Source organism: Homalodisca vitripennis, chromosome 2 (assembly GCF_021130785.1).
Source record: "Homalodisca vitripennis isolate AUS2020 chromosome 2, UT_GWSS_2.1, whole genome shotgun sequence".
NCBI lineage: Eukaryota > Metazoa > Arthropoda > Insecta > Hemiptera > Cicadellidae > Homalodisca > Homalodisca vitripennis.
In genome coordinates this window covers 28,627,700-28,649,902 of record NC_060208.1, presented here as the reverse complement: position 1 = coordinate 28,649,902, position 22,203 = coordinate 28,627,700, and the positions used below count along the sequence as shown (strand labels likewise).

Genomic DNA, 22,203 nt, shown 5'->3' with positions numbered 1-22,203 from the left:
TTCATATGTTTGCAATAACGATATCTGATCACGCGTTCATCAGTTTTAGATCGGTATTAAACACAGGCTGCCTGCCTGTATGGCGCAACCAAAAAATACTTCCAAACGAGCAGCTAGCGATTCTGCTACACCTCACGGGTAAGAATACTAGAATTATGTAATTAAATGGAAAAGGACTTACATATTTGTCTACAGTTGTGTACCATTGTTTATGAGGTTATACCAATTTCAAGTGGCTAATTTAAAAAATTGAATTCTCGAAAGTTGTATGAGCCGAAAGGTGTTTCGGATATTTTACAAAGTTAGCTCTCAGAGTTTTCGGGTAGAATGGGCGAATTCCTACCATACATAACTACAATCACACTAATAGGATATGCAAGTCCTGGAATGTATGTGGTGCCCCAATGATACGAAACAATACGCGTGAGAGCGACACAGACTTAAAGCCCGTGTGCCAGCGTTCCGCTGTCCAGAGACTGCTGGAACTGGAACTTGTAACTGGACAGGAACCGGTCCTGGAGGACTGCAGATTTCTTCCTGTGCCACGTGACTTACAACCTTATTTCGACCCAGATGCTGCCACCCCCTCCTTCTAGCTCTCAAACTCAGGGCCATATCAGCTCTCAAGCAGTTTCAGTTGCGCCTTGATTTATAAGTGTCCACGACTTACATAATCGCATAATAGATGCTGAACAAATTACGATAGGGGTCAAAATATACAATTCTCGAAGGAATAACTATATATAATAATAATAATAATATGTATCTATATAATAATATTATATATATATATAATTATAATATAATATATTTTTATAATATAATTATGTAAATATTATAGCTTTTATTAATAAATTATCTTACAAAATACTATTGACAAAATGAGTTTTAGAATAATCAAGAAAATAAAAAGAAGTTAGAACATGATTGATGCTGAAAAGTAAGGGTATATTAATTAATACTATAACACACGAAATTAGATTCTTCCAAAAGCTGAAAAATACCTAAATCATATACGTAAGTGTACTCAATTACTCATTTGATTATTAAATGATTTTTACATTTTGTGTATAATATTTTGAATTGAGTGGATGGGAAACACTAGGAAACCCCATAATTTATAATTTCCGACACTCTGCAATAATAAAACAAACCGATTAACCAATTAAAATTAGCTCTTAAGCTTAAAACCGTTTTCGATACACTGTTTCTTTTATGTCGTTTCAAGTATCCAGTTTCTGAAAAATGGTCTTATTATAACTGAATATGTTGAACGTTATTTTCGATGTTTGTGTAAACAATGCCCATCTTGTAATACGGTGCTGGAGCTAACCGTGCCACTAAGCGATGCCGCGGAGTACAACAGTTTCTGATTGGACGCAGAAAAGGGAAAGGTAGGGAGCGAACAACGTTTTTGCTTAATTGGCGACATCCTCTGAATTTATGATAATTAAAACTGAGGCCAGTCGAGAGGGATTCAGCGACCCACTGCTCGCCGCACAACCTCATTGTACACAACCTACCTCTCATTGATGGTCGGTCGTCTACCATTGTGATGATTGAATCACTCTAATTTGTTCTTTCACTTCTCTTCTGACACAATCGAAGGAAAGGTAGATCATTATGCAATTTTTCATTTCAGATTGAACATTAATCTATAACACTTAGTACCACTTTTTAAGCTCCAAACTTGAAAAATTCATATAAATTGTTTAAGAATTTCTAAATACATCTATGATTTACTCCATATCTCAAATATAATCACACAATTGTTGACAGTGCCAATTAAAAATCTCGTTAGATATAGAAAATCTATAAGAAGAAACGGTTGCAAGTGCCACTTAGGTTTAATTTCAATATTAGACAGACCTGAAATAAGAGAATTTGACCGATTTCATGAATCCATTCTTTTTATTATACTTTCCCCAAGCTATACCACAAAGACAAATTGTAACATACATTTTACACTATGTATATCTACAGAAATAAAAAAAAAATGACTAACATGTAATTCACACAAATCTTGAAACTGGATCTACACTTAATTAAATTGTGATTTCATAGTTAAAGCTCCTCTTTACGTGTTTTTAAAGACAAACATGAATGATTTTCAGAAAGAACCCTTCAATTATGCCAATACATAAAATGTACAATTATCAAACCCATGGTTGCTTTGATGAGGAAAGATAAATTGTAACATAAATGTTATATTATGCACAAAAATAAAAAAATAATTGGACTTCCATAAAATTCAGGAAACCAGAGCTACAAATTTTAGTTAATTTGTGATTTCATAGTTAAAGTTCCTCAATGCTTTTACGTGTTTTTGAAAGACAACACATGAATTATTTCCAGAAAGAACACTTCAATTATGCCAACACAATAAAATGTACAATTATCAAACCGCGATGGTTGCTTTTATGAGGAACTCATATAGTTGGAATATAACTTTTGACAAGGTCAAAGTCATGTCATATAGCTGGCTTATGAAAGGACTCCATTACATGGCCACATTTCATTGGCTGAGGTATTGTCTCTTACAAAAGGCTTTTGTTACAGAACAAAGAACTTGATGTGAAATGTGATAGCATAATGGAGGTCCAACACCGGCGTTTACTCGAAATCTTCTCTTGTTCAAACTGTTATCAGTGAAGAAGATACGATTCTCAACGTGATCCCCTTTCTGTTACTGTCGCCATTAAAATACAAGCCGCGATGCAATTAATTACGGTGTACTCAATTTACGCCGATGGTCAGAATTTCGTCTACAACATGATAAGATTGCACCGATGGCTACTTTCGGGGATGGTCGACATACTCAGATCATCACTTTTCGAAGATGACCACGTACGCCGGTCTTCAATTATTCTCAGTCCCATTTTTGTTTTTTCTTTCTAATCGGTCCACAATTTGTAAAAATTCATATATTTATTTGAACAGACTATTACATTTTATTTTAAGCCTAATGATACTAACTGCTCTAAATTTTAGAAGTTTAAAGAAAGTTTAAATCCATGCACGAAAAATGTTTGTCCTATATTTAAAATTCTGTATTTAGTTACTTTTATACTTTGACTTTCTAGTAAAAATAAACAAATTGTGTGCAATATTTATTTTTTAAACTACTAAAATTCTGGATCAAATTTATACTGTCCATAACCTCATAGATTTCATTAAATTAACTATATTCCTTATTTATTTCCTGTTTTTTGTAAGGCCAGAAAATGCGACCGATCGTTAATATTATGCTCAACAGCGCTGCAGCATTAACAAAGTCTGTACCCGTGATCCAAGCAACTTCAGTGATCAGACCTGCTCGCAGCTGAGTCAAGGACTCGGTCGGGAAAAGCAAGTGGTCTCAACAACACTCAGCCTGTTGCAACAACAAAACTGACCATCGGCACAGATTGCCCTTTCGGATGGGTTAGCCATAAACCTATGTAATTATAATTCTGACCGCTGGCGCAGACAGTAATCACGGCCGTGTTTCGTCGTGAAACAAAGGAACATTGCGCTACTAGAGATAACTGAAAGTACGGCGTCCACCAAACACCAGCTGTACGGTAACGAAACTTTGTGGATATTCTAACCATAATAATTTTAGATTATACAATTACTTAATTGTTTAGCCGAGTTATACAAATCAAGTCGTATCAAGTGGTACAACTCACTTTTTTTCGGGCTTACACCAAAGTGGAATGCTTCCTATAAATTTGATTTTCGAATTAAAAAAGTATCACTCGATCCTGAATCCCAACTAACATAATATGATAAATGCGAATAAACGTATGTTTGTTACGATTTCAAGTGAAAATTACTTAACCGATTGTACTGAAGTTTTACGTGGACATTCTTGCGGTTCCTGGAATGAATATAGGCCTACTCTTATTTCAAGAATACCTCCGGGCTATGCCCCACTGGTCTTTAAAAAAATTAAAAATCCAATCCTAATTTCTACAGTTGTGTAATATTAACTGAATTAGCCTGTAAAATGAATCAACTGTTCTGTGTAAGTATTATTTATTATTTTCAAGTTTTGCACCATATGTTATAACGCCGATTTAGATTTCAGCAATTATGTAAGTACTAATCTACCTTAGAAACTGTCCTATCAAATAAGAAAGTCAAGCTTTGACTCCCTTTGAAGCAGTTTACAAAATGAAATTCTGCTGGACTATTCTTTTGAACTAATGCACCAATGCCAGCTTTAAATGTTCTATAATATGTAATAACTTTTACTATAAATTTGAAGACTGATATAAAACCCTTCTTAGTTCTGTTTTGATAGAAGTAAGCTTCTCTGATCTGTGTTATATATTTTCTTGATCAGGAATCAAAACAAAACCAACTATGGAACAAAACATAGGACGAAGGAGAAAATTACAATGGCCATAACTATACAATTTTAGACGTACCTTATTTATTGTGGCAACAAAGCAAACTCAAAATTGGTGAAATATAATTCACTTGAACTAGCAGTACGTGCAACACCTACTAAATTGCGCGCAAAACAGCGGATAACTGCTAGCAGTGGAGATATAAGAGACAGTGTAGTCTGACTTTTACTATACACAATTAAAGACTGTTATAAAACCTATCTAAGTTGTCTTTTGACAAAAATAGGCTTCTCAGAGCTGGTATGTACGTATATTTTGTTTGACGTGAAAGGGTAAAATCAGCTTTAGAACAAAAAATAATTGGACTAGCGTAAATTAAAATGACCATAAATATACACGTGTCACCTTATTTTCTTGATTAAACTCAACATTGTCGTCGGAAATAAAGTTCACTTGAACCAGAAGTGCTCATGCAGGTGCATAACCTGTGAAATTGCGTGCGAGGCCGCGGGTAACTGCTAGTATGGTATATTGTAAGCTACATATTCCGCTCCACTTCTAATCGTTCAGCACAAAATCAACGGAAACTTTAACTATTAAATTTAAATTTACATTTTGATCTGTAGCATTCTAATTGACAAACTCCGACCTCCATTATAAGCATTTGTTGTTTTTAAACTAAGATTCAACAAAGGAAAACTGTTTTCCCTTTAGAACGTGTTTGAAATGAACCGGAGTTTATAAACAAAACCCGCCTCTCGCTGCTACTCTATTAAGCCATATCGCGAATCATAAGGATACATTAAGGTATCGCGGGCTTACTTACCTTACTAACTCCCCGCTCCCCACAACCTTCCCCCCCCCACCATTACACAATTCAATTGTCTCCCTTCACAGAAGGATATGTCGGGGCCACTTCTCCCCTCCCCCATTTTCTCAGACGTCCGCCGTGATTCCACGTGGGAATCAATTGGATAAAAACTTCCGCCGTTCTGAGCGGGTTCCAGATTGGAGTGCACCTCAATCGCTATTTTCTGACCTTCCTTTCAGTCAGGTTAGCACAAAGTTGGATCGTTGGAAATGAATAATTTATCAGCTTTTAGCAATTTTTCATCTGTTCGTAGATGGAACTTAATTCGTTAATTAAAATACTTCGGTCGCATATGAAAGGGGTTACTGTTTGTGTATTTCAACACGTACAGGTGAATTCCATAACTGACTTTGATTACGTAAGTGGGAAAATGTAATTAACATAATTATGTAGATCGTTGTTTTAAAAACAACGATAAATTATCTTTAAGTATCTTACAACACCATCAGCGTTTAAAGAACAGTACTTTGAGGGGATAAAAATAATGTATACTGTAGTATATCCCAAACTCTCGTTCTTGACAAATTTGAGCATAAACACAAAGGACAGGTGTATGGCATACTCGCAACCCCTCGTTCTTGACAGATTTGAGCACAACTAGAAAGGCGTGGTACATGGTATATTGGAAACCTCTCATTCTTGACAAATTTTAGCACAACGAGAAAGGCGTGGTGTATAGCATATTCTAACCTCTCGTTCTTGATAAATTTGAAAAGGACTGGTGTATGACAAAATTCACAATCTCTCACTCTTGACAAATTTGAGCATATCAACAAAGGACTGGTGTATGGCATATTCGCAACCCCTCGTTCTTGACAAATTTGAGCACAACTAGAAAGGCGTGGTGTATAGAATATTCATAACCTCTCGTTCTTGATAAATTTGAAAAGGACTAGTGTATGGCAAAATTCAAAATCTCTCACTCTTGACAAATTTGAGCATATCTACAAAGGACTGGTGTATGCGCATATTCGCAACCTGTCGTGTTCTTCACTAATTTGAGCACGACTGGAAAGGCGTGGTGTATGGTATATTGCCAAACTCTCGTTCTTGACAAATTTGAGCACATCCACAAAGGCCAGGTATATGGTACATATGCAATCTTTCATTCTAGAAAAACATGAGCGCAACTTGAAAGACCTTATATATGGTATATTCAAATCAAATCGGTTTTATTGCAGCGACAATAGTACATTGTATAGCAAACGTCACAGATTTTAGTCTGAAATTTCTTACATTCATACCACAAAATTTTTATTCACACATACAATTTTACAACTACTCAACTTTCATTCTTCGCCAATATAACACACTTTAAAAAGCAGAATCAGTCGTGTAATTGGGCGGTCTCCCTCTCGTTCATGACAAATTTGAGCGCAACTTGAAAGGCCTGGCGTATGTATATTCACAATTTCTCAGTCTTGAAAAGTCTGAGGATAAACAGTAAAGCCTGGGTTATGGTATATACACAACCCCTGAATCATGAAGTTATTTTATGTTTACTCACAACCGATCTTAAGGCAGTCCTCACAATACCATACAACTATCTAGTACGAAGAATGAGAATCATATTCATTCAAGAAATTATAAAAATTATAAAGAAACAATGAGTTTGAAACTGGGACAAAATTTGGTTCACCTTTCATAATAGCAACAACTTGGAGGTTGGATGATTGTGAAGTAGCTTTAATCACTTTATCTGCAAATAAGTCCATAACTAAATGTGTTTAATCCACCGACAGAGAGGTTGCCATCACTAACAACTCGCCGCTACAGCCAATTATTGCCAACGATACCGCCCAGCTTTAACAGTGTTTATGTTGGTACTCACCGCTCTTCATAGTGTCTAATTTTAAAATTTCTATTTTCAAACAGAAAATCTGCAGCTAGTTCATCACCGGTGAATGAGTTGAGTGCCGTGTGGTACACAGCTAGGTGTGAGGTAGGGGAGTGGCGGCAGGAAACGCTTAATGAACCTACATTTATGAGCTAATTTGTGACATTGTTTCTAGTGAGTGACACATACCGACAATGGGGAGAGGAGGGGGGGGGAAGATGAGGTGTGGGAAGCGACTGATACACACATAGTGATTGATACTTTTATATTGACAATAAGTGAAACACTTAAAAAATTAAAACTAGTTATTCAAAAGTATGAGGCAACTTTAAATAGATAGGCATTTTTCGAGTTTATGAAAGTTATGAAGAGAAACATTTTCTTCTTATAATCTTAGCTAGCGATAAGGCTTTTTCAGAGAATTTTTGATTTCGGGTTTTTTATCAAATTAAACAATACTACATAAAGTCTTCTTTTTTATTATATATCTAACACTGATTACAACAAAGACTAGCAACAGAATTTGTTACAAAGGTTGTAATATTATTCTATTACACTTTTCTCATAGTTTAAATTGATAGAATTATTTATTTACAGGAAGATAATGTTTCTTTTCTTACTACGGTGAACCAAAATAAACGAACTTCATCAACCCAAACTACAAAAGATTATATTGTCTGGAAAAACATGAACCTGCAATACTTTCAATTAAACGTTGCATTACAACCATCAATATACATAAAAATTCTAAAACTAATGTAAAAAGAGAACGATTAACAAAAACAGAAGATAACAAACAAACTTTAAGAAATAACACAATAAATATAACTTAACAAAGAAAAATTGTCATTAAAAAAACACAATTGACAAACGCAGCTATTATCAATTCGGTCGGCAAAAACATCTCCACCGAGTAAAAGCAGTCACCAATCAGGCGCTCTCTCAGCTTTAATTAAGGTCCTGTGGCAACTTCCACTTTCGACTAATGTGGGGTATGTCGCGGGTCAAGTCTAAAGCTTGTGTTGTGGTCGTATGGAATCCTTTCATCAAGAACAGTTGTAATATAAAACAGACCAAAAATCACTATTTCGAACATGTACGATGATGGTAGTAAAAGAATATTGTTGTCCTTTGAAAGCACGTCTACAGGACTAAGTCCCACAAGGACACGAACTGCGCGCTGTTTAAGGACGAGAATCCTTTTGAAAAACTGTCGAAGTTGTCGAAATCCGTAGCAAAAACCCATATATCAGCCGAGATTCGAACATGGGAAAATAAACAGTTTTTAATATTTACATGTTGAGAAACCTTTGCAAACTGGCATATAAAAAAATTACTGAAACAAAGATTGACAAATCATATGATAACCAGCTAAGATAACATTCGAAGGTATGTTCTATTATATTTGTTTTATATTGTCATTACCAGTCACAATGGTGGGACGGTCATTATGGTTCATTTTTGTAAAATAAATACATGTAAACGAAGTTGTTTTTATTATTTAGGTTGTAAATTGAAATTTTTTCAATATTGAAAACTTTGAGTAAGAATAACAAAAGAGTTTAATTCAAGATTATTCAGGAATCTTTAGTAATTATTAATAATAATCATATTTTTTCATTTATATAATTCAGACAGACAAGAATCCTCAAAATGAGTACTTTTCATCCAAGTAACTAAAGCAAGGTGACGACAGAATTTGTTAAGTAAGACAACTAATCTTTCCGTCCGATTAAATAACAACCGGATTAGACAACTAATCTAAACACGCTTGCGCGCTCTGAGACGCACAAATACAATAGAAGTACAATGAGGCGTACAAATACAGAATACTCCATTGTTCAAGGCATGGTTTGCGTGTATAAGAGCAGTCAATCGCTATACGAACATCGCACTCACATGTATTCAACACTTCAAACATAATACTCCCTTGTTACTGTGATTTTCACACAAGCACTTGCCAGATAGGGAAGAAAATAACAATAAGAAGCAAATAGTTTAAGTGGACACCACTTGAAAATGAGGGCGTAATCTAAGACCGGAGTAACGAGGACAAACTCTGCGTTACAACGAGCGCACCGCCATGCAAGGTTAGAGAAGAGAACCTCTAAAGCTGACCAATGCGGCCCAGGTCAGCCGGTGACCCGCGCAGGAAGACATAAAGATGACACCGACACAAAAGACAATTAAAAGGCAAGCGCCAAAACATTACACAGAACAACAGATGGCACCAACACAATGAACCATTGACCGCGTGGGAAGCGGAAACCCCTGCCCACTGCACGTTATGTTCTCGGTCAGAACTGATAGGAGACTTGCTAGCTAAGATAATTATTTGGTAATATAATTCATGATACAGGCGAGATACCATTCGTCTGACATCTCAATCATCCTGTTAAAAAAGTTATGGAACACATAAAGAGGTATGGAATTAGAGATGAGTTACTTTTACAATAGATTAACATTCATAAAAAGTACATAATTAGGTCCTATAGCGTACTCTAAAACTGTTTAACAGGTAACCCGCCAAGCCAAATGTATCATGTTGCACTTATATATGAGTCTTGCGTTATTTATTGTACAGAATCTATTTTATATATAATCATTATTGAAGTACTATATACTCACACTAATCAAACTACGGGTGCTTAGTATACTGCTAGTTCTTAAAATCTGATAATGTTTAGCAACTCAAAATTGGTCCTTCATCGAGCCTTGGTAGCTCATTGCGTTTGTGAGAAATCAATTGAGGCCCATTGAAAGCTCAATAACACTGGTTTTATTTATGAGAGTCTATCGAAAACTAGGTTCGAGAATCTTTGTCACATTTATCATACCTTGTTCTCAGCATTTATGTCCAGTTTAGGTATATACACATACAAACACACACAGCTTGAATCTTCAAAATAAGAAATAAGAAGATATTAATAAACAATTCCTATATTTGGGTTTAAACCGTATTCAAGAAATTAAACAAAATATTAGAAGTAGTGCTAATTTTTTAGGGCTTTTGTGTTTCAATATTTATTTAAAATAAATTAATATATTACCAATTATACAAATTTAATAAATGTTAAAGATCCTTTGACAGGTATTTGGTATTCCGATACTATATTAGTTTGGTTATTTAAACATATACCGCATGTGATAGAGACAATCAAATACAAATGACTGAATTGTAAGAAGAAGGGCACTGTGGTGTAATGGTGGCATGCTCGTCGGGCAAGTGAGAGATCCTGGTTCGAGTCCCGGCGGAGTAAGAACTTTTTTGTGATTCAATGTTTATCGTAGAACAAAGCGTTTTTGAAACGTTTTTGTTTTGTTTAAGTAGTTATTGACATGTTTAGGGAAAACATAACAAAATATAAAGAGTTCAGTACACATCTTACATTAAACTATTTAGTTTTTCCGTGTGTATAATATTGCTAAAATTTACACAAACTTTGCACTTTGCTTTTAAATAATTTTTTTAAATAAAATTACTGTTTTTATTTGTACATTACGTAAAAAATGTTAGTATTTTAAAAACTAGAACTTTCTAAGAATTCTGTTTTATTAAACATTAATATATAATGTTTCCTGTTACTCCATATTTTACAAATGAACAGAAAGACTAACTAAATACTGGCTAACATCAATTACTCTGCTATCGATTACATTTTTAAATAAAATCCTTGATTTTTATGGGATTTTGAAACAGCAGTTTTCCGTAAAAAAACTAAATACTCCAATGAAATGGGATTGTACATCACACAGACACATTTAAAACGTGACAGATAAAACGCACCTAAGCAACTAACTGTTAATTGTCAGTTCTAAGAGTTCTAAGAGGAAGAGTTACTGTTTGTCAACAAACCGTGTTGCACAACACTGTTACTTCTGCTTGGGAAGGAAACAACACCGACATTCTGTAAAACTCACTTTGGACAAACGAAAGCAACGACACACAACAACAACGGAAAACAGGTTGATGACGAATTTACCGGAATACAGAAGGAGACGAGACACCGTGAAACTGATATGTAGCATTCTAGAGAAGACAGACGCCACGAGAGAGACAGAGACAGAGAACTTGTGTGGCGGGGGCGGGTGGGTAGGAAGGGGTATGTTAACGAGAGCTGCTTGCCAACTACTGCCACCAGCACCGTGATGGACAACGGCTGCCATCTTGAGTTGGCCGACTGTGTTCGGTGCTCCCACGCGTCAGGCGCGGTCCCACGTGCCTCCGTGGACATGAGCAGGGAGGTTTACAGACGTATTAAACTATGACGTAGTACTAAACCATTACGATTGCAGTACCTTTGGAGAAGCATCTAAGAGAAGTTCTAAAAAGAGAATGGGTTCTGACACGACGAGAGAAAGCAACGCTGCAGCATAACCCTGTTTGGCTTTACACGTCTGTTTACGAATCCTTTGGGCTTTCAAGTAATACGATGTACATAAAAGTTGAAAAGGATTATTGGAAGTACGCAGCTACTATCAACAAACTCAATTGAATATACCCATGTGAATACACGTGGGATGGGAGTAGGGAATATCATCTGACCATGCATCCCACTTACAGGTCTGGTTGTCATCTTCTTCGACTTGGTGAAGTTGATATGGTTACCTCCAGGAATGGCTGCTAACAGATCCGCACCAAACGATGGTGCCAGTAAAACAGAAAATCTGACTCCGCGAATCATCAGCTCTGGTGGTTATCTTCTTTGGCCTGGTGAAGATGATATGGGCGTTTCGGTGAATTCTTCTACAACCAAATTCCGCACCACGTGACCGTGCAGGAAGAACAGAATATCCGCTTCCGCGTAGCAATAGCTCTGGCCTGGTGAAGAGTATATGTGTGTCTCAGTGAATTCTGATACAACCAAATCCCACACAATATGATCGTGCAGGGAGAACTGATATATGATCCCGAGTAGAATCAGCTAAGGTGGTCATCTTGTTTGAACTGGTGAAGTTAAAAAGGCTGTCTCGGAAAATTCTACTACAATCTGATTCCGCACCACACGATCGTGCAAGGAGAACTGATATCTGATCCCGAGTATCGTCAGCTCTGGTGGTCATCTTGTTTGAACTGGTGAAGTTAAAAAGGCTGCCTCGGAAAATTCTACTACAATCAGATTCCGCATTACACGATCGTGCAAGGAGAACGGAATATCTGATCCCGAGTAGAATCAGCTATGGTGGTCATCTTGTTTGAACTGGTGAAGTTAAGAAGGCTGCCTCGGAGAACAGAATATCTGATCCCGAGTATCGTCAGCTCTGATGGTCATCTTGTTCGAACTGGTGAAGTTAAAAAGGCTGTCTCGGAAAATTCTACTACAATCTGATTCCGCACCACACGATCGTGCAAGGAGAACTGATATCTGATCCCGAGTATCGTCAGCTCTGGTGGTCATCTTGTTTGAACTGGTGAAGTTAAAAAGGCTGCCTCGGAAAATTCTACTACAATCAGATTCCGCATTACACGATCGTGCAAGGAGAACGGAATATCTGATCCCGAGTAGAATCAGCTATGGTGGTCATCTTGTTTGAACTGGTGAAGTTAAAAAGGCTGCCTCGGAGAACAGAATATCTGATCCCGAGTATCGTCAGCTCTGATGGTCATCTTGTTCGAACTGGTGAAGTTAAAAAGGCTGCCTCGGAGAATTCTACTACAATCAGATTCAGCACCACACGATCGTGCAAGGAGAACTGATATCTGATCCCGAGTATCGTCAGCTCTGGTGGTCATCTTGTTTGAACTGGTGAAGTTAAAAAGGCTGCCTCGGAAAATTCTACTACAATCAGATTCCGCATTACACGATCGTGCAAGGAGAACGGAATATCTGATCCCGAGTAGAATCAGCTATGGTGGTCATCTTGTTTGAACTGGTGAAGTTAAAAAGGCTGCCTCGGAGAACAGAATATCTGATCCCGAGTATCGTCAGCTCTGATGGTCATCTTGTTCGAACTGGTGAAGTTAAAAAGGCTGCCTCGGAGAATTCTACTACAATCAGATTCAGCACCACACGATCGTGCAGGGAGAACAGAATATCTGACCCCGCATAGCATCATCTGGTGCTCATCTGGTTACATGCTCTGGTGATCAGCATGTGATCCGGGGAAGGGTATATGAGGGAATTCTGCTACAAACAGACTCGGCAAAACATGATTGTGCACGTCGACTGGACAGATTATTAGCGTTAATATTCTGCTTGTGAACAAAGTCATATTACATGCTTTTGCCATTCCCATAGCATGATTACGGTAATCCCACTCACTAGCACTAACTCTATGACAATAACACATAAACTACTTCGCCTTTGCTGATCCCGTCGGATTTTCGACGTTCATTATCAACATAAAGGACTACTACTAAATCATATCATAAGTAGCATAGGTATACATGAAATATCGAGGAAACAGGAGATTAAACTAAAACTAATATTATATAACGGTGACTTTTAAAACATAACGTGAGCCAAAGATAAATACGTGCTATTTACTATAAAGTTTTCATGATATTCCAGGGGTATCTTAACTTGAGACACTAGGCTTTAAACAATATAATTCGTTTAACACCCACAGAATTAATGTTAAAGACTAACTTCTTCAGAAGGAATTACATCTCACTGTAGACTTGGTGCAATCAGTCCAGCTACTTTTACAATTTGCCATGTGCGGGGTTTTACCAAAGTTGTTACGATGTGCAGACAATCCCTAAAGGTCGTTTTCTAGCTGTAATGCATGGACTTGTAAATGGTCTTGTAAACACAAGACGGTCACATGTTTTATAGTGTGCATAGACAAACGAGTGAGAAAGCTAGAGGGTCATCCAGTAATAACGATACAATATATGGTAATTGCAAAAAATACGATGACATCAGCACGTTACACGTCATTCACAGGGTTGAGTCTTGGGGCCACTTTTATTTTCACTGTACATCAATGACATTACTACTCAAATTACTCATTCCAATTTTCACTTATATGCAGATGACTTACAAATATACCGCCACTTTTCAATAAGGGATATACATACAAACTTGTGTGACTCTCATGAATTCCGATATTGACGCTGTTACTCACTGGACTTGGAAACATGGACTAAAATTAAAGGTAGACAAAACTAAGTGTATTATGATATGTCATTCAAAGCTTGTTCGTAAAATTGACTTTACTACGGCTCCCAAATTAATAACTAAATGACCAAGAGCTAGAATACTCTGAGAAAGTAAAAAATCTAGGACTTATTATTGACAAACCCTTAAGATGGACTGAACAGGCTTCTTTGATATGTAATAGGATCTTTGCCGGTGTTCACAGCCTCAAGCGGCTGGCTTCATATCTACCACAGCAAGTTAAAGTAATGCTGATAAAGACTCTTGTACTGCCTCACTTCAACTACTGTGACATAGTCATTAATGGCATGGACTGTGGAGCTTTCAAATAGACTCCAGCGTGCTCAGAACTTTTGCATTAGGTTCATTTTCAATCTCACGGAGTGATGATCACGTAACGCCCTTCTTCAAACAATTATCTATATTAAAATTACAAGATCTTCGAGACTACCACTCACTCAATCTGTTGCACGCTCTTTTAAATACAAATTGTCCCAGTTATCTTTCAAACAAGTTTCAATTTATGTCTGAAATAAGCGAACGAAGTACAAGGAGGGGTAAATCCTTATTATCTATACCAATTCATCGAACAACTACCTTTAGTAAGTCGTTTACAGTTTCTGCCTGCCGATTATGGAATGCCTTACCTATAAACATCAGAGCCATTAATAAGCGCGCTCGCTTTGGGGCGGAGGTCAGGGCCTTGATGCTGGGGGCTCAGGGGGTATAGCGGTTGGCGGCTTTGGAATGTGTTACTTAGGGCAACTGAATGCAAGTTGAATGAATGCGGTATGTCTTATTATAGTTTTGTAAATATTTATAAAGTTACATTAATTATAGATGTTGTTTTTATTATTTTAAAGCTAAGATTCTTTTAACGTAAAAGGTAAATAAATATATTTATTTTTAGTAATACATGTGTTTAGTAATTTCATTCATTTCATTTCATTCATTTCATTTCATTCATTTCATTTCATTCATTTCATTTCATTCATTTCATTCATTTCATTCATTTCATTCATTTCATTTCATTTCATTTCATTTCATTCATTTCATTTCATTCATTTCATTCATTTCATTCATTTCATTTCATTCATTTCATTTCATTCATTTCATTTCATTCATTTCATTTCATTCATTTCATTTCATTCATTTCATTTCATTCATTTCATTTCATTCATTTCATTTCATTCATTTCATTTCATTCATTTCATTTCATTCATTTCATTTCATTCATTTCATTCATTTCATTCATTTCATTCATTTCATTTCATTTCATTCATTTCATTCATTTCATTTCATTTCATTCATTTCATTCATTTCATTCATTTCATTCATTTCATTCATTTCATTCATTTCATTCATTTCATTCATTTCATTCATTTCATTCATTTCATTCATTTCATTCATTTCATTCATTTCATTCATTTCATTCATTTCATTCATTTCATTCATTTCATTCATTTCATTCATTTCATTCATTTCATTCATTTCATTCATTTCATTCATTTCATTCATTTCATTCATTTCATTCATTTCATTCATTTCATTCATTTCATTCATTTCATTCATTTCATTCATTTCATTCATTTCATTCATTTCATTCATTTCATTCATTTCATTCATTTCATTCATTTCATTCATTTCATTCATTTCATTCATTTCATTCATTTCATTCATTTCATTCATTTCATTCATTTCATTCATTTCATTCATTTCATTCATTTCATTCATTTCATTCATTTCATTCATTTCATTCATTTCATTCATTTCATTCATTTCATTCATTTCATTCATTTCATTCATTTCATTCATTTCATTCATTTCATTCATTTCATTCATTTCATTCATTTCATTCATTTCATTCATTTCATTTCATTCACACGGTGTGCACTGTGCTTATCAAGTTTTGAGGAAAGTCACACCTTAACCACAAGTATAGTTGTTCATTCACGATTCACGCTGATAGAAGAAAATACAGTGATAATAACTAGCTGTGCGAACTTCTCCATTTAAAATTACACATTGTATATTAGTTGTTTAAGAGTTTTTTTTTGTGTGAAAAAATTCATCAGAACTTCAAAACTTATCCAAAAGCTCTCCAATTCCGGTAACAGGAATCTTGGAATCTTCAATTGTATCTAAGTACAAGAGGTCTATGATGAAAGTTCATAGTGTTAGTTCTTGAACTCCAATTGGCTAGACATGATCTCTTTGAGAGTATGCAGTGCACTTTCGCAGAGAGTTTTCTTGAGCAAGAGTTGGTGCTGCATGTGTTATTTCTTTTTTGGACATTCCTAAAGCCATACAAAAAGCGATAAAAACCAAACATACTTCAACACTTGAACCTCAACTTATAATGACTTTTACGAAATGTGGGCGAAACGTAACACAAGAACAAAATTTCATACAACAACTAATTTATAAGGAAAGTTGAATCGCCTGGTTGTAGAAGAAATTCCGAGAAGAAAAATCGTCTTTTTGAAAATCTTTAATAGTATATGAAGCTTACCATTATGTGCAGACGTTTTTTAAGTAGTATCTTGACAATTTCAATCGGAATACATTTTTTATTTTGGAGAGCGGTTGACGAAACTCAGCAATATTAAAAGAAACCTTTCCAAGATTGCTTCTCCTTTGATTGTATTGTAATGCTAAAATATACAAACGTTTGACAATATAGTGGAATTGTTTTAATTTCAACATAATGGTTCAAACGTCGAGGTACGAGATGTGAAATTTAATTAACACATGGACTGGAGCAATAATAAGAACACGCTAAGATATGAATGAGCCTTGACAAATAGCACTATTTATAGTTAGCATCGGCATGTCGCCGGCTGCAACACATCCATCATCAGCAGACGTCCACCACAACAAGCAAGACACCTTATTTTTTGATTAGGTTAGTGCTAATGTATAAACACTTATATTCTTAATGTAGACCCGTGTTCACATCGGTGCGATTTTATAGGTGTAGAGCATTACTATAACAATTTTTGTTTTCTGTTTGACAAAAATTAAGATCTGTATGATCTCATTGGTCTGAGATATTATTTGAATATAGTAAAGCGACTTATATTACATTAAGATTTTTTCAAGACACTCGTGCAAAAATTCAGCAAATTGTAATATTAAATACCCCAAATTGACTTTGACAAACTTTGACACGTAATTTGCAATGACAAGTAGAATTTGCAGAACCATCTTCGTGGCAAAAGCATTTTTTTTTTGATAAAGAGAAAATGAATTACTGGAAATGAGCGTTGTGCGTGGCCACGTACAAAATTTCATAAAGTTTTATATAAATTGGAGCAACGAAAAAGGCATACAGTTTTTTTACGAACAACAAATATTCACTACAAACAGAATATGGACCAGTTTGCAAAAGCAATCGCGTTTGGTGTTTACACAATGGAAATCTTATCAAAGGAAGTAAAGTTATAATACTTAAAAAATACTGTGTATAAGTGTAATACAGTATCCGAGAAGAAGTTTCAAGATAACGCAGATTCGATTATAATCATTTGGAAAGTGGTATGTTTAAAAAGCACGCCCGCAACATAAAATTTCCAAAACCACAAAGTGTAATGATAGTGATTTCCACGCAAGTCCTATGTTGATTATATTATATTAGATCCGGAACTATCCTCTAACATACAAACAATAATTCAGCGGTTAATATGTCTATGCTCTATGCTGAATATGCACAGTGTATCAACACTTTGCGAGTACCGTATATAGGAAATTCGAATTATTGTTGTCTAAGTTTTCGTAACTAAGTCATAATCAAGTAATGATATTCATTACTACAATGATGATCACGCTTCAAACAACACAATGTTTTATCACTATAAATAGGGTATTGTTACTTCTGATCAAAATATCACGTAATTTGAATATTGCGTTGACGCTCCAGTTCACCTTCCTCTTAGTGCAGCGTCTGGAATCTGACACTGTCACAGATATGACTCCTGGAGCCTAGAGTCATGTTCGTCTGAAGAGATGTCTGATTTCGAAACGATATAAAGAGGACCTAAGACGCTGTACTAAGAGGAAGGTGAACTGGAGCTAAACTTTACAATCTCATTGATTTATCATCCCTTCCAACCATAGCTACGTTATGTTTAGAAACGTAATATTCTTCATTATCACATCAATATCAATGGCACCAAATTGTACGATTACACAACGCTTCAAACAGCGTAAAAGTATTTTATCACTGTAAAAAGGTTTTGAGATTATTGCTATAAACATTAATTTAACTAAACCCGCAATTACATAATGATCTGCATTAGTACTGTATTGCGGTAATGAGATCATAAAGAACGAGTACACAACGTTTCGAACATCTGGCTCGATTAGATAATTATCAATTGAAGAAAGTTGAGTACCTTTAATGTAAATTCCTTTGTAATTAAATTAAATGTTATTAAAACTATTGGAAGGTGAAATCTCGTTCTTCTCGTAATAATCTGAGTGAATATATTAAAAATCACAAAATAATAATCTATAATATTACATTATAAGCTGTCATGTCACTGTGCCGTTACTTAAACCATATAGAAATGTATTATGTAAGTGAATTAGGATGTCATGAATCCGAATGAAGAATACAGCCATAAAAAAAGATTTTAAATTAACTTTTATTCCCGTTCGGGTCGTAGAACTGGAAAATTTCAATGTTTGATTTTATTTAATTTTAATAATATGGTGGAAGAAAATAATTTTAAGGCGAAGAACATATTATCAAAATTTAATCTCAAAACTTCTATTATTCATCTACGTTATTTAAGTGAATACATCCTATTAAATTATTAACTCAATATTACTTATGTTAGAAAATGACCTAATATTTTCATGTGTAAATCTGCACTTCATATCAACTGTTTGGTCAAGGTGTCTTCTTGTATCACTAAGGTAAATCGTAGTCATTTGCAGAATTGTCATTTTACAATTATACCAAGTCACAAACCTCCTGAACCGGCTAAAGATTTTCCTTCAATCACTATCGAACTATATCCTTTGGAAGAAATTATTACCAAATTAACCATCCTGTGTGTGTGTTTTTTTCTTTTTTGCTTTGAAAAATTATAAGAACGTATCATAAACTTTAAGAACTGAGTTGCAATGTGGAACGTTCTTTGGCATCCGCGGGATAAATGACGTAGATTGGAAGAAACATTATCTCAGCACTCCAGATAAACCCAGTGCTCCAGAAACTACTACAATAGCCGACCTCCAAATGGAGGTCACCCAGAACCAAAACATAAACAGTGAACCATTCTTTACTATTCCGGAGCTAATTTAGGAACTTCTAACCCCACTCCAGTATTCTGTCCCATGTCGGATAACACTTTGCCTCCAAGAGAGAGGTCTGCTGGAATCGTAACAGAGATTGAGAATTGTTCTCTATTAAACCTAAGGCAAGTGTATAAGGATTTTGAGGATCTCTATGCCAAGATCTAATATTCAAATTTAAAAAATTTAGCTTTTTGTTACACATTGTTATTTCTCTTAAATGTTCACATACAAAAAAAAAATACATATACACCCGATTTACTCACCTGATGATTTGATTATTTTACTACGTTACTCAACATGTAATAATTATCTACCAGTTAATTATAAATGTATATGTATTCCTTGTAACATTATTTAATATATTTTAAAGCTCATTTCACTACTCTTTGATTTATCGAAAGAACATTAAAATTATAATAAACAATAACCCGCTTAACTGTTTAATACGTGAATGCTCTATAGACTTCACTGCACACAACATACGTCAAAAAAGGGTTGACATCAATATTTCCTCGTATACTCACAAAGATGAAAGAATCGTATGACGGATGAATGAGAAATCAGTGGATTTATTGAATCTCTCTCCCCGACATATGTATCATGGGAGGAGTGATATTTCACTGGCTTTCAATGGAAAAAAGATAATACCGGGTTTTTAAAAAAATACTCATTTAACTGTTTGGATGTTTATCACAAAAACCGTCTAAATGTAGCTTACTCAATATAGTTTGGCACAAAAGTTAATACTTTTATTTACTATGTGTCACATTTACTCGCTAGATTTAACTGTATTTACCACATTCACGTTGGTACCGATGGTTTGTTTAGTTGACAATAATATTGTATACTAGATGTAAGAGTCCATATAGGCTACGTCAATAACGCTGATGGTTATAATACTATAAGAAATACTACGGTCTTATTGCTATGGTATTAATAGCGCACAAATTACGTGTGTGACGCTGTTGGACAAAGATACAGATTAACAAAACCTCCTAGTAAACATATTTTTGTTCGAAACTCAGGCTGCAACGTTGCCGATTGCAACCTTGACGGCTCTACCCAGCGGCTGATCAGTCTGATGAGTGCGACCATATCAAGAAGTAGGTTCCCTGGAGGATGCCCCACCCCGGAAACTGCAGAGACAAGGGCAATTTTGGACGACGCAAGAGCTCGGATAGAGTCAAGGGGTAAAAAAGTCTGTTCTCTCGAACCACAACGTGTGAAGATGGTTGCTTCAATGACGTTTCTGAGTACCTGCAGACGCATGACATTACAGTGTCGTAGGAAAACTGTTTGGATCCTTGACAACTGTACATAAAGTTTTTGCGATGTTTACTTTATCATTTTCGCCGCAAACGCTCCCATCTCCTATTTGAAGAAGTAAAACTCTGCCTCAAGGCGGCCTTGTGTTGACTCGCAAAGATCAGACTTGGACAGGCATGATGACATAAATTTTAAACCCAGCAAAATAGGACGACCAACAAATAGTAAACCAAACATCCACTTTGAAATCAATGTAACACAATGAAATTAAACAGTGTTGCATAATAGGATTTGGAACAATTTGCCATCATTATATGTCATAAAATGCATAACACTACATTTGGAGGATTGAAATCCACTCTCATCCTCTGATGTAAAAATATGCAATACACTTTTGAGTGGCAGTCTACTGCCGCGCTTTTCAGATTTAAAGAGCATGTTTATGTATAAATCTTTCTTTAGAGCTGAGGAAAAAGGTAGATTCCAATCCTGAAAACGTATTGTGATACATGTATACATCTAAAAGGGCAGGCCTTCATAGATATGCCCTTTAGGCTTGAAACTTCGTACACGGATTTCACTTGGTCAAGGCAAAATCATAATGATTTTAGGATCTAAAAGGACAGTCCGTCGTACTAAAGTCCTAGAGACTTCATCTTCGTACATGGATTTCTTTTGGTCTAGGCAAAACTTTATTGATTTGAAGGTCTAAAAAGGCAGTCCGTCTATATGTCTGTCCGTCTGTGCATTTCCTCTTTTGTTACGTTCTGTTTGGTCCTTCGACTTTCTGGTGTTTCGATTTTTTAATATAATGTTTTTTTATTACTTAGGAGTTTTAAATGAAACCTTTAGTACGATTAGGAAATAAATAAATCGTGTTTAGATTGGTTAGGCTTAAAATCCATGTAGAAATCACCGATAATAGAAAATAGAATTGGAAGCATGACAACATCATAAGAAGAGCATTGCAGTTTGCCATCATGTTTATATTTAATTTGAACTTTTGTGGACCGAATTTTAATTTGAATTTAACCCATTTATATACTTATATCATTAGCTTCCATTTAACAGAAGAAATTATAATATAAACACTTTCAAGTTTTCTGTTAGCATCATAGAAAAAAATGTAAGCATTTTTGTGCTTTATTATCGAGTATAATTTCTTTTCAAAGTCCAACATTTTTACTAGTTCTTTCAATATTTTTGCAATGCCTTGCCTTATAAAAGTCAGGATTATGCTTCTGACTGAATACAGATAAGGGTAAGGTGGATATTGTAAGCCGTCGGCATAGAAAGAGTCGATGAAAGAGACCAAGATGTAGGTCAAATCCTTTATACGTCAGCCGAAGCACGTCAAGCAACGTGCCCGAAAGGGCTGTGACAGACTGGAGGGAGAGGTTCTTACCGCCCTACCCAAATCCTAATCCTTGCTTAGGTACAGTGCGAAGTTTGACAGGTACGTAATAATATCCCTGACTTTTCCGC

The 22,203-nt window shown here is 35.4% G+C and overlaps 1 protein-coding gene across 4 annotated transcripts in view; it reads right to left on the bottom strand.

The window, feature by feature from the left end:
- Positions 1 to 22,203, bottom strand: part of LOC124353734 — a 388,950-nt gene that overhangs the window by 149,546 nt on the left and 217,201 nt on the right. The window contains exon 1 of one of the 4 annotated variants that reach the window (XM_046803717.1): positions 11,029 to 14,022. The exons of the other annotated variants lie outside the window; for them this stretch is intronic. Coding sequence (XP_046659673.1) covers positions 11,029 to 11,212 — 184 coding nt within the window. The 5' untranslated portion in view covers positions 11,213 to 14,022. Of the gene's footprint in view, positions 1 to 11,028; positions 14,023 to 22,203 lie in introns of those variants that run through there. 4 annotated transcript variants of the gene reach the window in all.